Source organism: Pelodiscus sinensis, chromosome 1 (genome assembly GCF_049634645.1).
Source record: "Pelodiscus sinensis isolate JC-2024 chromosome 1, ASM4963464v1, whole genome shotgun sequence".
NCBI lineage: Eukaryota > Metazoa > Chordata > Testudines > Trionychidae > Pelodiscus > Pelodiscus sinensis.
This window is the reverse complement of record NC_134711.1, coordinates 42,877,024-42,894,643: the sequence shown is the minus strand read 5'-3', so window position 1 is coordinate 42,894,643 and position 17,620 is coordinate 42,877,024. Positions and strand designations below refer to the sequence as shown.

At 40.5% G+C, this 17,620-nt stretch overlaps 1 protein-coding gene and 1 long non-coding RNA gene across 4 annotated transcripts in view; one reads left to right on the top strand and one right to left on the bottom strand.

The window, feature by feature from the left end:
• Positions 1 to 959: 959 nt before the first annotated feature.
• TSPAN12 (tetraspanin 12) overlaps positions 960 to 17,620 on the bottom strand; it is a 72,101-nt gene continuing 55,440 nt past the window's right edge. Inside the window, exons 7-9 of one of the 3 annotated variants that reach the window (XM_075929020.1) lie at positions 13,314 to 13,457; positions 2,190 to 2,495; positions 960 to 2,067 (exon numbers count right to left, since the gene is read on the bottom strand). In XM_075929020.1, coding sequence (XP_075785135.1) covers positions 2,190 to 2,495; positions 13,314 to 13,457 — 450 coding nt within the window. In that variant the 3' untranslated portion in view covers positions 960 to 2,067. Of the gene's footprint in view, positions 2,496 to 7,694; positions 9,193 to 10,352; positions 10,503 to 13,313; positions 13,458 to 17,620 lie in introns of those variants that run through there. The other 2 variants (XM_075929039.1, XM_075929028.1) reach the window with 2 other exon arrangements.
• Positions 11,289 to 17,620, top strand: part of LOC142829366 (uncharacterized) — a 39,680-nt gene continuing 33,348 nt past the window's right edge. Inside the window, exons 1-2 of the long non-coding RNA XR_012903754.1 lie at positions 11,289 to 11,363; positions 12,416 to 12,512. This is a non-coding gene — a long non-coding RNA (uncharacterized LOC142829366). The remainder of the gene's footprint in view (positions 11,364 to 12,415; positions 12,513 to 17,620) is intronic.

The following is a 17,620-nucleotide window of genomic DNA, read 5'->3' as shown; positions in this document are numbered from 1 at the left end:
CAACTTCCTCCCAGACTCTGTACCCCCTTTACAACCCTCCCCTAGTGCAGAATCCTCTCCTGCACCCATACTCCTGCCCAGACTCTGCACCCCATTCCCTTGACCCAGGTCACAATCCTCTCTTTCAGGCAAACTCCGTCTTAGACCTCACATCATCTCCCGCAGCCCAGTTTCTTACTCTATGAGCCCTTCTGCACCAGCCTCCATCCTGGACCCTGCACTTCCTCCACAGAAAAGTGTGGCCCTTGCCCACTTTCCAAAATCTTGGAGTGGCCCCTGTTATAAAGTAACAGGACATGACAGAGGGTATGGTGGCAAGAGAAGCAGGGAATAAAAGACTGAGTAAAAGGGAGAACTATTCTTAGAGCATCATTTCTTGGACAACTGATCTGACATCCTCTTTCCAGGAGCGCACAACAGTCTTCCACCGCCCTTAGTAATGACAGATTTGTCCATAGGAAACCTTTACTGATGCAGTGGGACAAGTGGGAGTGGGCTTGCATCACAGTGACATTCCCAAACCACTAAATTCCCCTTCCCCAGCAATATCTTCCCATGGGCTTGCATCACAGTGACATTCCCAAACCACTAAATTCCCCTTCCCCAGCAATATCTTCCCATATAAACATGATCACTCTGAAAGTAGAGTCCAAAAGCTACAATGTAATTTGGTTTGGGAGAGCCAACAGCAGGAGCTTCAGCACAGAGTGATGCCTGCAGGGGAATTAAGTATGCACACAGATCACTAAAGAAAGGTTAAACTCTGAACTAGCTCCCTAGCTTCATAGTCACCTGAAACTTTAATTAAAAGGTTAAAAACCAGTGAAATTCACAGCTAATTCCTACATTTAAAAAATATACAATAGTGACAATTTGACAGAAGTAAGGACGTTTCACATGGAGTCTTTTAAATGTTGAATTACATCCATTCTTTTCACCCTTAAAAACACACCACAAAATTCTGGACAGTAGTGATTTTATTGGCTGCCATTGGACAACTGATTTTTTTTCTACACAGTTCCAAACCAGGAGGAAATACTGTGTAAAAACCCCACATGTGGCAAACGACTATTATTGAAATAAAACATTTTTCAAAAAATTGTATGACTGTAAAAAATAATCTTTTGAAATAAAAATTTACATAAAAATACAGTAAAATGCACTTTTCCCACCTCAATAAATACATTTTAACTCTATTGCCATGTGGCAATTTGAGTCACCAGAGGCCTTTCAATGAAAAAAAAGGCTAGAGTTAAATTTCTTCTTCTGTTCTCTGACATTTCAAATTTATTGCAGTTGCATCCAGAACAATAAACCAGTAGGTATTTGTTTTCCTTATAGACTTTCATTTTTATCTGGAGTGGAGAAAGAAGTAGGAGAAAGAGCAGTAATCTATAAAGATTTGCTACTCTCACACTGATCCCTCGTTTGGAAAGAAAGTATGTTTTATTTATACTAAATAAGTCCAGTTCAAAGAACATACAGTTTACAATTTTTTTTCTAGAAGTTAGGTCACATTTAGACTAATAAATGATCAGTATACTGATCATATTCATGGTTTTTAAAACCTCCATTTAATTTGTTTTTAATTTAAAAATTAAACAATCCTCTGGATAAAAATAGAGGTTTTTAGAAAAATCTTTAAATGAAAAACATAAACATGCTATTAAAAATAGGCAAAAGGAAAAGATAATTTTACTTTTTACAGATGCTGCAATTTTTAAACCCAAGCATTTACTTGAATTGTAGTTCTACTACATATATATTACACACACACACACACACACACACACACACACACACACACACACACTTATATCCACATATATCCCTGAACATTTTTCCAATGGCTTAGTAGATATGTGTTCAAAAATCAATTTTGTTTGCCTCTCAAATGCAGGCACTTTTATGGAAGACCATTATCTTTCTACTCTCTATGATGCTTTCTTTTTTTAAAGTGTCATTAGAAGTGTCTATCTACCTGTGTAGTAGATATCAGTGTCTTCTATGCTGTGCATTAACTGTCCTTCCACGGAGGTATCTCCATTTCTGTTCATTAGAGATTTTCTGAAATAGAACAGTGTACTCAGAAATGAAGGAGACAGCGTGGGGGGAGAAGAGGGGAAGGGGAAACAAAAAAAAACCAAAAGCCCTGGAACTTAGCAACTTCCCACATTCATTTATATCACCTATAATTCCTCCATTTCAAAACGTGTGTTAAAGCTGTCTGTCATGGAAGTATGTTCAAAGATCCTTGTCAGGCTTGGTTTCAGCAGCTCCACTGAATGACATGACAGATGTTGGGAGGTGTCATTCTTCAAGGACATCATTTGATCTGTCCCAGGATCCCTTCTGTCATAATATAGCGCCCACAGCAAAGTAACAGTGAGGATCATAGCTAGAATCTGTGTAACTCCAATAGAAATTCCTAGAAATCGCAGCACTTGCAATTGTTTCGTTCCTCTTAAGAAAGTGTACATTTTTTTACCACAACCCTATAGAACAAAACAGATAACAAGAAAGTCAGTCAGCATTATATGAATCTGACTCAAGTTCCAAATGCTTATTTCTAAACAGATATAATATCTACTATTGGCCTTTTGACATTTCCATTCTTCAAACCATGCTTTGTATAACCACTTTGCTTGCTTCTTTACCCTTTCCACAATCCTGTCTCAAAATCCTTTTATGGATTTAGACCACATAACCTCTCAAAGATCTTCATGTTCAATACTCCATTCGTTACCTCTGCTCAGCTTATTTATGATCCTATCAACTTTGTTGATTTTGGAAAAAACCTCAAGTAATTATTTTCCCCAATATGTAAATCTTTTCTCTCATCTTTTTTCTAAACTATAAACTTTAGAATTACAAGCCTGTTGCTATATTTATACCTTTTAGTCATGAGATCAACTTTAAGTCCCTTTTGCTTTTGCAAAAACAGAACATTTTTATGATACCATAAACAGAAATTAAACCAATATCCTAAGAAAGGATTTGCCAAATTGTATAATCTCATCATGGCTTTCCCCAGGCTCTGCAAGTGCTTTAGCTACAAACATTGTGTATCATCATCTCATTCTGAGCTCCTGACTTTCAGAGAAAAAGCCTAGCCTGCTGCCATGCCAATGCTCCTGGCCCCACTGGCAGCCCTCTGCTGTGCCTTGGCCCACTGGCGGTCCAGCCACACTGCTGCCAGCTCATCTGGACTCCTGATGCTGTGCTTCTGGACACCGGCCTCCTTGCAGCCAGCCTGGCTGGGTTCCCAGCTCCTGCAGGGCTACTGCCACTGGCCTTCAATTGTGAGTATCTGCCAGACCAGGGATATTCTCAGACCAGAGAGTCCTGGTTTAAAGATGTTCAACCCGTAGTTACATTAATGTTTATCGGTGGCAGTACAAAGCCAAATGGCCTTTCTGACTTTGGAAGAACTGAAAGGATGTCACATTTACATAAGTACAGTAGTTTTTCTTACTCACAAAGTACATTTTTACTATTTCAGTTCTTTCTTCTTCAACTAAAAAGCCCTGGTCATTTGAAAAACCCCACCCATGTATGTTTATACTTAAGAGAATTCACCAGGGCTACACTCTCTAAAATTAACCAGATTTTTTTTAGCCTTCACTTCCCCATCCTGGTCATGTATCTCATGAATCTATGCGAAAGGAAGTTGTCCTGTAAGGATAACCCCTTCACCCTAGCAGGATGTATGCAGGAAGAGCTACAGGCAGGGCCTCTCTGCAGCTGTTCAGTAACAGCTGGACATGGGGAACCAGTAGGAGGTAATACAACTCTGAAGTATATTTTATTCCCACCCAGATTTCCATATTAAAATAAATCCTTTGATTTCCAAGGAAAAGTGCTGTGGAGAATAGCTTTATCCCACACCAAACTCTACAGAGATTTCAATGAGGATCTTCTGCATATAGCAAGCAAGGAGAAATTAAGAGAGACAGGACTGCACAGGACAATGCAATGGTAACAATAGGACACTTTTAAAAACCAGCAGGTTGGCTGTGTTATTTAAAAAAAATGTTATTTCTGTGATTTTAACCCTACTAATCACATCCATATCGTCTATGACAAATAAATAACTGGCCAAATTAACAGGCTTGTAACACTGTGCATGACCATGTTAGTATTCCAGTCATGTTAAAAGCTTCCAGAAACCAATATTTATTTCAAATGTCACAGTCATAGATGCCTGTTTACATGACTAACAGCCTGCTTCTACAAGTGCTTCACACACAAACTCCCACTGAAGCCAACAGGTCCCTTACTTAGGATTTGAATTGAATAAACTATTCCCATGTATTTTGAAAACATTATGCCAGAGTACTTCAAATGACTTTGACATCTTTCCAGTATTACCCACAGTAATAGAACACAGGCTTTCAATAGTTTTATTCTGTCAATGTGCTAACACATGCAAGACTCAGGGCGGAACAAAAAAAGCAAATTTGGGCTTCTATGAAATTTTAAAACAAAATCTTTGCCAAAGAAGACCTTTACTTCAAATGGATACATAACAAGAAAGTCATTTGGGTATTTTTTCCTAAGTAAAATACATTGTTCAATTATGCTGTTCCAAAATGGATTTTAACTCAGAAGAAACTGGCTGCATTCAATATTTGATAATGTATAAGGAACTAAAGTCCATGCTGACTGCAGTTAAAAATGCTTACCCACTGCAGTACTCAAATTCAGTTCATCTGCTGCCTAGAGGAAACATCAGCATCAGAAAGCAATGGCATTAATCTCTACAGCTGCTGCAGTACAGACATGTAACTAAGACAAATTATACCAGATCTGTCTAGGCTGCCTCCTTCAACTTAATGATGCTCTTTTATTTCTGCTCTGATTCCCATTCAAAATCAATTTCCAAAACCAGTACTATTCAGCCATTCCCATTATAAATTTAGGGTCTTACTCTCATTTACATTATGGACATTTTATAGGGCCTTACAGTAGGCAGAAAACACTCAGTGTTGCAAAGTGGCCATAGTGTAAATGAAAATCAGATTCTAAAATTCTATAGAAAGGGCATCAACTTAAGGAACACATCTGCTTGTGTGTGTAATCAGGCTATAAAATAGAAAGATACTTACCTGTAGTTTTGCTTTTCTGAGGATAACATCATTCAGGAATCTTAAGCTTGGGCCTTAGCTTCTTACCTTTAGAACAGTTGAAGCCACTTACTTCTAAAGATTAAAAAATATAATCTATTGAAGGCAGATAGGTAGGACAACAATAGTGCTGTGCGCTCTAACTCTCTGATGACTGCTGTTCTTCAAATGTTCCAATCTATTCTTTCAAATGGGAAGCAAAGCTTCCAAAAAGAAAACCAATTCACAAAGATCAACATATGCAAAAAAGAACAGCTCAGAAGACAAAGGTCAAAAGAAAAAATCAGGAAAAAGGTTACTTTCAAAATCTGCTGAGCAATGAGTAGGGCAATGAAATTCCAGCAAGACAATAACTCCTGTGAAGCAGCGTTACAGGTAACTCATCTTTCTTTTGTTAATGGTATCATCTGCACAGGATTCTGAGTCTTCAAGAGTAAGATGCTCAAGAGATATCCCAAAAGAATGATATCCCCCAGTCACAATGAGCAGCAATTATGGCAACGCCCACCATGAATCCAATCACAGACTTTCTTCAAAATTAAAAAAAAGACTTAAAAATTACCTCATCAAACACAGTATCAGGTGTAAAATACAAATCTGTTGAATGAACCTACTACTCGAAAATATTTTGCCAACTGCAAATATGGTGATATTCAACATGAGCCAAAAAATATTTTTTATGGTGGAAGAGAAGCAGCATGGCCTGCCTTGACTTGGAACCAATTCTGCAGCAAATAATCCAAATAGGACTTCTTCCTGGAAGTTAATCCATCCAATAATTCTTTGGGGGCCAGGGGATGCATAGAGGGAGGGAGAACCAATGTAGCTGCCTTTCAAATGTCTGTGATGGTGACATTCACAGGCCAAGCAGCCTTGCTTTGGCATATTATGTAAGGTTCATACACAAAGATCATTATAATTGAAAATTAAGTGCCATATCTAAGGATGTTAGTCTGCTCCAAGTGAAACTAACAAGACTGTGCACATCAAGCACAGGGAGAAAGGACTCATCAGAATGAGGGCACTGAAGTAGAAAGAATGTTGACAGAATAGGCCACGGATGTTGACTTCTGATGCTACGTAGGAGGAGTCTTGGACGAATCCTTAGCACTATCTGATTCTTTTAAATTGGATATAAAAAAAGAGGATCAGGCAGTAGGCCCTCAAGCACTCTTGTTTTGAGACAAGCTAGTCCATTGCACAGGTCACTGGGTCAAGAGTCAGATGACCTGAGTTATCACTTGTTTCTGTCTAGCTTTCCTTTCTAAAAGGATGTGAGATACACAGTTGAAAATCTCCGCATGATAGCTATGTATTGATTCTTTAAATTAAGATTGGTTTTAAAGAGGTAGTTGTGTTAGTTTGTTTCAGCAAAAAACAACAAGGAGTCTGGTGGCACTTTAAAGACTAACATAATAATTAGAGTATTAGAGCATAACCTTTTGTGAGCTACAACTTACTTCTTTAGATGATGATAAATTTGTTAGTCGAAGTGCCACTGGACTCCTTGGTTTTTTTGTAAATCAAGACTGAGTGTCTGCCTTCCTAAAAACGCATCTAGTTCAACCATCAGTTATTGTGCTCAATGTCGAATGACATTCTTTGCCTTGTGCGATGCAGAAGCTTGGACTAATAATTATTATGCTCCCTTCTGGCCCTCCATCAAGGAATTTGAGAATTGAACTCACTATCTCCAGGAAAAAGACCTTCCATACTATGTTCCCTAGAATTGAGTAGTTCAGAAGAAGATTTCAACAGCGTTGCATTAAAAATATCAAACTCCAAATAAACCCAAAAGGCCAAAGCATACTGCAATGAAAAAAATGTAGTCAGAGAAAAGGTGGTACTCAAATAGTTCTTGTACAAGGCAGATAAAGGGATCTGTTGAGATCTGATTCCATCACGACAAACTTTTTCCATTCAATAAAGGAGATCCTCTGAGATGGCTGGCTCTTGTCCTTCAGGCATCTATTCAAAGACACTGTAATTAAAGACTCAACTTTATCAGGATCCAATCTGTCATACATTGGGATGGGGAGATGTATCCTGATTCTGAGTGATGATCCCATCATGCTGAACATCAGGCTTCAGATCAGCATGAAAGGTAAATATCATACCTCTCTGGGCAATGGCACTTTTAGCATCAATATAAGTTTTGGCTCATTAGCTTTGTTCAGAACTGCTGGTATTAGCAGGACTCATGGAAAAGCACACTGGAGAGTCTTTCCCCGCTGAATGAAGAGCGCTCCTCCTGGCTAATGTGGTCTTTCTTCAGTAACATGAGGCTACTCTAACTTGCACAAGTTATACCTGACCATCCTACACCACTCCCATTTCTGAATTGAGTGTAACTTAGGAGGTATGGAGAACATAACAATAGATACTTTCAGTTCACCGATATCACTAAATTAAACCAACCAAAGAGGCAATTCATTATGTAGACCAGACCATGATTTGTAGTCTGCTCTGCTCTAGTCAACAAAGGAAACCTAAGTTAACTAATTAATTCTGACCTCAAAATAATATTAAAAGTATTTGTTGTTGTTGATGATGATGATGATGATGATGATGATGAAGAAGAAGAAGAAAAAGAAGAAGAGAAGAACATAGCCAAAACAAAGATCAAACAGCTTCAGTCCAACTGAAACACTGCATACATATTGAAGGAAGACTGTTGGTAGAAAAGGTACAGTGTTTGCCAAATGGCAAAAACTGCACTTTTAAATTTCTAAAAAAGTTTATCATAAAAAAAGGATTTAAAAAAAACCCATGCTGTTAAAAAGCACTTGACACTAAGGATGTTAAAATGAGTATACTTGACTAACCATGTAACTGCTCAGCAGTTACACATGGGATAGCAGCCAGCTCTATAGGAGCTTCCGCCTGCCACCCCACTCCCAGGGAGCCAGCTGCTGACCCATGCTGCTGCCTCTGATACACAGCTCTCACCTCACACTGCTGGCTCTGTAATAGTCCCCAGAAGATGGACTGGGATCTGTGAGTAACCATTTGGGTAACCAATAGGCTTGTGCTTATTGGTAATTTGTTTAAATGGCTACACTCTTACCTCCCTACTTGACATATATTTCTTCAACATCCTTAAAGTAGCAAGAATGTGATTTCACACCTCTTTCAACAAGAGGACACCTTTAACTACCCATTTAGTCAATTTAAAAGTGCTTTAATGTCAACATCCTGGCCAATAAATATATTCACTTTACAGGTCCTCCCCTACCCCTGGTTCCACTCACAAAAGTAGGGAAACACCTCTTAAAAGATGACTAAAGGGCTGTCAAATTATTTTTAAAAATGAATCGAGATTAATGGTGTGATTAATCACACTGTTAAATAGAATATAATTTATATGAATATTTTGCATATTTTCTACCTTTTCAAATATTTTTATTTGAATTACAGCACAGAATGCAAAGTATACAATGCCTACTTTGACTACAAATATTTGCACTGTAAAAAACACAAAATAGCATTTTTCAATTCCCCTATTTCAAGTACTGTCGTGCAATTATGAAAGTTTAACTTATGCACAAAAAATAACTGCAACCAAAAATAAAATATAAAACTTCAGAGCCTACAAGTCCACTCAGTCCTACTTATTGTCCACTGATACAAACAAGTTTGTTTACATTTGCAGGAAATAATGCTTCCCACTGCTTTATAAGGTGCTTGCATGGCATTGTTATCACCAGCATCACAAAATATTTATGTGCCAAATGCACTAAAGATTCGTATCTCCTTCACACTTCAACTACCATTCCAGAGTGCCATGATACTAACAGATTCTGCTCAATAATGATCAGAAGCAGTGCAGACCAACACACATGTTTATTTTCATCATCTGAGACAGTGGGCATCAGCAGAAGCTTGATTTTCTTTTTTTCTAGCTCAGATTCTGTAGTCTCCACATCAGCATGTTGTTCTTTTCAAATTTCTAAAAGCATATTCCACATCTTGTCCCTCGAATTTTGAAAGGCACTTCAGATTCTTAAACCTTGGGTCAAGTGCTTTAGAAATGTCACATTGGTACCTTCTTTGTGTTCCGTCAAATCTGCAGTGAAAGTTTTGTTAAAACAAACACCAAGTGATGAACCATCCTCCAAGACTGCTATAACATGAAATATATGGCAGAATTCAGGTCAAACATAGAGCAGGAGACATAAATGTCACCCAAGAACTTGAGTCACAAGTGTAATTAATGCATTTTTAAAAATCAGAATCATCCCCTCCTCCGGCCATTGGGATGTTGGGCCAGACAGAGACTGCTGTTGTCCTGCTTCTCACACCTCTGGCCACAGTGGGGGAGGGAGTTGGGTCAGACCGAGGCAGGCCCAGCTCCCTCCCTCTGGCTGATGGGAGGGCGGGGTTGGGCCCAACAGAGGCTGTGGCTGGCCTGGCCCTCTCCCCCTGGTTGGAAAGGGGAAGGGAACACGGTGGCCGCCCTCTTCCTTTGGCCACAAGGAGGAAGGCTGAGCGGCTCCTGAGAACCGTCACCCCTGGACCACCAGGGATGCCACGCATGTCCTGCATTATCCTTTCCCAAAGCCACTGCAAAGCTCTGCTGCTCCCACGGGCCCCTTTCTGCTCCCCACCCGAGCACCCGAGGCCTGAAGTGGGGAGGCACAGGGCCCGACTACAGAGGCCCAATGCGGGGGCTGGGAGTGGACTGGGGATCATGCTGCAGGAGGCATCCCGGCCCCTGGACCAGGGCTGGATCTCCCTTCAGCATCTGCCAAGTGGATGGGAGGCTACTGGAAGAACATCCAGCCCTGGCTCAGGGGCTGGGGTACTTCCTGGCCCCAATTTAGGGGCCAGGGTGACCCCCACTCTGGCCCTCCCTGTGCATTGGGCCTCTACAGTGGGGCCCGCTGACCCGTGCCATGGGCCTTGTCACCTGCCCCTCCATCCCCATGCCACAGACAGAAATTGCAACTCCTATCAGCCTGCCACATGGCAGCTGCCAGAGATACATCTAGCCCCAGCTCAGGGGCTGGGCTGCCTCCCAGCCCGGTTCAGAGGCTTGAGTGGCCCCCAGTCCAGCATGCCCCCCACCCAATGGGCCTCTCCAGCAGCCCTCCCACCCCAGGCCTTGCCGATCTTCCTCTCCCGGTTGCTGGAACTTTTTTAGCCCCCCCTACAGTGGGCTTCTCTGCCTGCCAACCACCATTTACCTCCTTTTCCCCCAGAAGCCCACAAGCAGCAGACATTTACCTTCACTGCTTCTGCTGCTGCTCAGGAACCATGGGTAGCTGATCCCTGCTGGGGTAGCAGCAGGGAGAAGGTGGGGAAAGGGTGGAGGAAGGGTGGCTGATTGGGGAGGGACTGTGGGATGCTGAGTGATGAGACCATGTCACTGTCATCCTGCAGGAAAAATATTTTAAATAATATAGACAGATAACTCTTGAAAGAACTATTATGAAATAGCACGTCCACACTACACAGAAGCCTCAAAATTAGCCCGAGGCAGGCTCTCTTAACATGGATGTGCTACTTCAACTTAGAGCCCCAGGAAGAACCAAGGAATAATTACTTTGAATGACTCTGGGGAGAAGTTATTTCAAAATAGTAATAATGGAATGTCTACACTACTGCAATTTTGAAATAAGTGTTATTCTTCATGGAAAGCAGAAGTTATTATTTCAAAATAACAGGCTCGGTAGTTATAAACAAAGTAACAGGCTTGGTAGGCTCCACTTGTTATTTCAAAATAAGGGAAGTTATTTTGAAATAACTCCCTAGTGTAGACTAGGGCTTTAAGAACGCTTTCATAGCAGAGTTGGCAAAACCCAAAGAAGGTACTAATGTGAGATTTCTAAAAATAGCAATAGCACTTAAGAATCTGAAGTGTCTTCCAAAATCTGAGGAACAAGATGTGGAACATGTTTCAGAAGTATTAAAAGGGCAACTCTCTAATGCAGAAACTATAAAATTCAACCCCCCAAAAACCTTCTGTGGTAGCATATGACTCAGATGATGAAAATGAACATGTGTTGTTGGTCCTCTCTGCTTTGGATTGTTATCAAGCAGAACCCAACACCAGCATGTACCCATGTCCTCTGGAATGGTCGTTGAAGCATGAAGGACATATGAATTTTTAGTACATCTGGCACATAAATATCTTGTGACCATGACTATAACAGTGCCTGTTCTCACTTTCAGATGACATTGTAAACTTGCTTGTTTGAGCAACAGGCTGAACAAGAAGTAGAACTGATTCAACTTGTAAGTTCTAAAGTTTGACATTGGTTTGAGTGCAATTATTCTTTATATGCAATTCTATATTTGTAAGTTAAACTTTCATGAATGACAGAGATTGCACTAGAGAAGTAGTAATTAAGTGAATTGAAAAATATTATTTTGTTTTTTATGGTGCAGATATTTGTAATAAAAAATAAATATAAAGTGAGCACTGTACACTGTCTTCTGAGTTGTAACTGAAATCAATATATATGAAAATAAAACACACCCAAAATATTAAAATAAATGGTATTTTATTATTGTTGAACTGTGTGATTAGCTGTGTGTTTAATCAGGATTAATTTTTAATTGCTTGACAGCCCTACTTTTAAAGCAACAAAAAACCACCAACAATACTTTTACTTATTTCTAATATTTGGTTGTTATGCCACATGGACTATGATTGTTGTGTTCAAGTAGAAACCATAACCATTCCAAGGTACAATTCAAATGATATAAGTCTTGAAATAGGATCAAATACTATTTCTTTATTACAAACTCAAGCTTATTTCACACACCTAACCATACACATGAAGGCAAATGCCATTTGTTCTCCTCTCAAAGCCTTTTTTCACATTTTATATTCCCAATGCCTCCATTTTGGAGACAATCAATCATAGTACTATTGAAAGCACAACTAATGATTTTCAGCTTTCTGTCAGCATAAGTGATAATGCCTACAAAAACAGCACACTTTGATGAAGCAGGCTCAAGAGCAAGTCTGCATGAGAAGAGATAAGAGCATCATTAATGAAAGTGTTTTCTTAGCTTTGACATATTTTGATCCTACATACAATGATGTGTTTGTTCAAATGATACTATCAGTCTCTCCAGGCTCAAATGCATTCCCCCTCATCATGTTTTTTAATTTTTTGTTTTAATATTATTCACAACACAGCAATAATAGTGCAGACCGTAGAAAATGATTGCTTTGGCATAAGGTATCCATGTATGTTCACAATGGAATGACTATGTTACTTCTCTGTGTGCATGATCCCTGCTGGCTAAAGTTTAACAGAGTTCTTTGATTTTCAAAGGACTTGCCAGAGGCATCTTCCTGTCTAGGTGCTTATGGGGCCTTCATCACCATTGAACCTGAAGGCCAGAACAATCCTGAAATCTCTCTCCACCCTGGTGAGTTGAGAAATGGAATTTATGAATTAGCATGTAGTATTTTATGTCCACAGCCATGAAGACATAATCAGCTTGCCAGAACTGGAAGACTCATGTGACTATATTATTGAATGTAAAATAGCTATTTCAGGGCTTAGACACATGAGATATTGACTGGATTGGTAATCCTTTATCACATTTCTAGGTGAACAGATTTTTGAAAGCTTCAGCTGAAGGCAAGCCATAAATCTATCCCCTCTGTTCTGGGCATAGCTCCCTTTAACAATGCAAGATTTCTCTATTACTCGATAACCAAGAAGAAGAAGAAACCAAATCCTTAATCTTTAAAATGATGATACTGCCCTGTAGTTTCAATGGAGTTACACACAGGAATGAATATGGATCACTATTATTAAAATCTCCCCCTCCATTTCCACCTACCAACTGAACCTTTCTGCTTACTACAGCATTTCTTGAGAAGCATGACACAGATTCATCAGAGTCCATTTGTCAAGACATGCTCATATATTTGTAACACACACCTCCATTGCTGGAGTAGTTTCCAACATATGCAGAATTGGGGATGGGGTGAATGTCTGAAGGCAGGAAAGATACACAAGCTTTGGAAAGACATCTCTCCCAATGGTGGGAAAGCCTTGCCAAAAATAGAAGGGAAAATTCCAAGGAAAACTTTAGTAAAGATGAGCTGCTCCCCAAAGCCTTTTGCTGACTTGCATGTTATAGTGCGGAAGTCACAGGAACATTTCCAGACACACCCTTCTGAAATAATACGAAATGTAAAAACTACTTTTTCCTCCCTACCTCTTGATAAAGATCACTAAGGTCTTCATGATGTGCCTGCTTGGAGCATCCTGGGAACTCTCTAACACAACAGGAATCAGGAGGCCAGTCCATTTCTGTCATTTCCAGCCAATCTGTAAAATATACCACTCCACAGCACTTAAACTGCAAAGGAAAGATTAGCCAGGATTAGTGATTGCAGTGTGCTGCTCCTTGGTCATAAAAGCTAAAAACTGGACAAACTTTTAAAAATGTATATATGGAGACATTCATGGGCTTTTTTTTTTTTTAGATTTTTTTTTCTAGCAGTTCCTGTACAAAGCCTCATTTTATGGATGCCCCTGTTGTGCTTGTATATAATCCAAACCAAAAATCAGCCAATCAGATTGACCTGTGGTCTGTCCTTTCCTTCCTCACCAATCCCCTAGTTCAGTGGTTTTCAGACTTTGTTTCATTTGCAGACACCTAGAAAATTTTGAATGGAGGGTGCAGTCCTCTTTGGATATTTTGCCGAGGTATCTGTGGATCATAGGTTGCAAACCACTGTTTTATGGTGACAACCACCTTTTTATGGACCATTTGTTGAAAACCACTGCACTACTTGGTGCTTAACAGGAATAATCCTGGCCTGTAGTGCTACTGTTCTTATAATGCAGGTGAGCCAGAAGAGGCATTAATAAGAGGAGGCACTAGTAGAATAGGGAATCCCTGCAACACTAGATTAGGTTAGGAGCAAATGGGGAAGGTGGTAGGAATTGCAGAGGAAGAGATGTGTCCAAGTAGAGAAAGGGGCAAAAATGAGGGAAAGGAAAGAAAGAGTAAAAAGTGAAAACATTAAAAAGTACTAAGAAAAATACTGAAACGGAAAAGGAAAATAGAAGGAAGGAAACCTGGGGAGGAGTATCACAGGAGAATAAAATCTGTATTAGAATCATAACAGTAGGAACTCTGACCACATGATGGGCCATAATAGATCATAAAAATCACAGTAACATGCTTATAACCAAGTGATGGGATTTCATTTTCTAAGCTGCACTAACAACAAAGAGAGCTGATATAGTGGCTGCAAATTTTTACTTGGTGTAATCCTTTGTCCATTGCCTGGGCACCAACCCACAGCTTCCCTCTCACCATACTTTGGCACAGCTCCCAACCATCTCATCTCTTTTCCATTCATTTTAAAATCTACCTCTCCTCAGAGACCCAATAACTCAATTCTTACTTGGCTTTAACCTGCATTTGCATTCAGGCCTAAGGCTTAATGAATTCTTGGGGAGTTTTTCCTTACTGAAGACTTCAAGCTCTGGCCCCTTGTTCTCTGCTGTGGGCTCCCCCCCCCCCCCTTTGTTTTCACTTGTGTTATTGTTCTTCCCCAGTTCTCTCCCTTTCTAGTCCCAATTTCAACCTTTCTGGTTATTAGAACAGCAATTTGCTGTTAAACATAACAAGTTAGGAAAAAACAAATTTCATATCTCTCCCAAAAGTTATAAAACACGGAAAACAAACCTCACAGCTAATAAAAAAAACCTGACCCTTTATAAACTAAGAAGTTTGTGCTGCAACTTCATAAAAATGGGTTTATACACCAGTATTCATTCATAAGTATGATACTCAAACATTTCATATTTGAGATGAGAGAAGACCAAAATAATTAGCATAGATACTGCTTTTTAAAGCTATTTAGGTGCTTAACTTCCATTGGTTTCCTTTCTTTTAAAATCTGGCCCATAAATCTCAAAAAAAAAAAATCCATAAATTAGCGTGGCACTGTGCTGAAATAGTTTATCCAATTAATCTCAAACTTCCCAAAAATCATTTCCTCTGGATATGGAATAAACATGAGAAATTTCTATTATAAATGCCCCACTGCCCGGCCAGGCAGTTGTTCTTTGGCAGGGAAGTCGATTTTTTATTTATGTAAAAATCATCCTTTTTGAAGGAAAAGTCATGTAAGACTTACAGGGTCATTGTTGTGACACATAATAACCAATACATAAAGATTTTTTTACATCTAGCCAACACATAGATTTAAACCAAAATATTATAAAGCAGTGTGCATGGAAATCAGGAATTGTTTATATTAGTGCAGGTAGCTAATAGACAAATTCTCACAATCTATCTAAACATGAAGAACTACTGTGTTTCTAGGAGAATTTGAATAGCTTTAGCAGAAAATATTGTAAACTCTTCTAACCTTTTATTCTTACTTTCACGTTCTAACACAAATATAGACTAATCAAGTGTAGGCAGGAAATGTTTAAATAAACAGGAAATCTGTAACAATGATAGATTTCAGCATTTTAACAAAGGCAACAATGACAAGCATTTAAAGAGTTCTTTTCCTGAATGTGAACATGTATCTGGAGCTAATTAATATTTACATTGTGCACATCCCTGTTTCTGTGACAAAATAGTTCTTTCTTTGAAAAGTTATGCATTTCAGAAGGCTATAGGATGTTCAAACCATTTTTTTCCTGGTGACGGGATGTAAAACTGTCCACTATAATGAAACTGCAACCCAAGACACAGTATTGGCAACTGCTTGGAAACAGCTTTTTTGTATTGTTTTCCAGCCAATATGACAACTTAAATATAGCAAATCCATAGAAGAGATGTGATAAATGAGAGCATGATAGAACAGATGACAATAATACTAAAATACCACACAGGACATTCAATTTATTTTACTTTAGTGAGTTAATATTTAATTCATCATACTTGTATTCTTCACTGGGATAAAAATAAAGGCTTGGGTATTTCCTCTTTGACAGAGGAGAAGTTCCTTGAAGGTATTTATTTAAATTCAGGAACATTCTTATTTTGTATTATTAGTGGCTTGTACTTGTAGTAAAGTTTTAACACATGCTGACACGGAGGGTATGTCTACACTACAAAGTTAGTTCAAACTAACGGATGTTAGTTCGAACTAACATTCATAGGCGCTACACTAGCGCTCCGTTAGTTCGAATTTAATTCGAACTAACAGAGCGCTTAGTTCGAACTAGGTAATCCTCATTCCACGAGGATTAAGCCTAGTTCGAACTAGCTAGTTCGAATTAAGGGGTGTGTAGACCCTTAATTCGAACTAGTGGGAGGCTAGCCCTCCCCAGGTTTCCCTGGTGGCCACTCTGGCCAACACCAGGGAAACTCGTCTGCCCCCCTCCCGGCCCCGGACCCCTTAAAGGGGCACGGGCTGGCTACAGTGCCCGTGCCAGGTGCAAGCCTGCCAGCACCCAGCCAGCAGACCCTGCACCTGGCACGGATCGAGCCAGCCACCGATGCCCCCAGCCCTCCCCCTCTTCCCAGGACCAGGCTGGTGGCTCCCGGGAGCTTGCCCGGGACCGCAAGAGGCGGGCACCCGCCTGGGCTAGTGCAGACATCGAGGACCTCGTCTACGATCTCCGCACTAGGCACAGGAAAGTGGCCGTCTAGGGCAGGAGAGCTGCCAGCCTGGTCACCCAGGAGCAGGTGTGCAAGAGAATCAAGGGGGTCCACTGAGACCCCCGACCCTGAGCCCTGAGCTTACAATGGCCATCCTGGGTCAGACCAAAGGTCCATCTAGCCCAGTAGCCTGTCTGCCAACAGCGGCCAACCCTAAGGACCCTGGAGGGGATGGACCGAAGACAGTGACCAAGCCATTTGTCTCGTGCCATCCCTCTCCAGCCTTCCACAAACCTTGGGCAGGGACACCACTCCTACCCCCTGGCTAATACCACTCCATGGACCCAACCTCCATAACTTGATCTCACTTCCCTTTAAACTCTGTTCCAGTTCTAGCCTTCACAGCCTCCTGCAGCAAGGAGTTCCACAGGCTGACTCTTTGCTTTGTGAAGAAGAACTTTCTGTTATTAGTTTGAAGCCTGCTACCCATTCCTTTCCTTTGGTGTCCTCTAGTCCTTCTTTATGGGAACTAATGAAGAACTTTTCTGTATGCACCCTCTCCACCCAACTCCTGCTTTTAGAGACCTCTATCCTGTCCCCCCTCCGTCTCCTCTTTTCTAAGCTGAAAAGTCCCAGTCTCTTTAGCCTCTCTTCATATGGGACCTGTTCCCAACCCCTGATCATTTTAGTTGCCCTCCCCTCTCCCAGCCTCTCTCTTCCCCTATCCCACCTCCTTTTCCCAGTCTCCCCCAGTTTTGTTCAATAAAGACAGATTCCATTTTGGAAGACACGTTATCTTTATTTTGTACATCAAGAAGAGGGGCTAGGGAAGGGTAAGTGGAAGGAGGTGAGGGAGGAATGGGGCATGAGCCCCCGATGGGAAGGACTGGGCTGGCTCTGTGGGCTTCTGGGGGTGGAAGCTCTCCTGCAGACTCCCAATTGCCCCC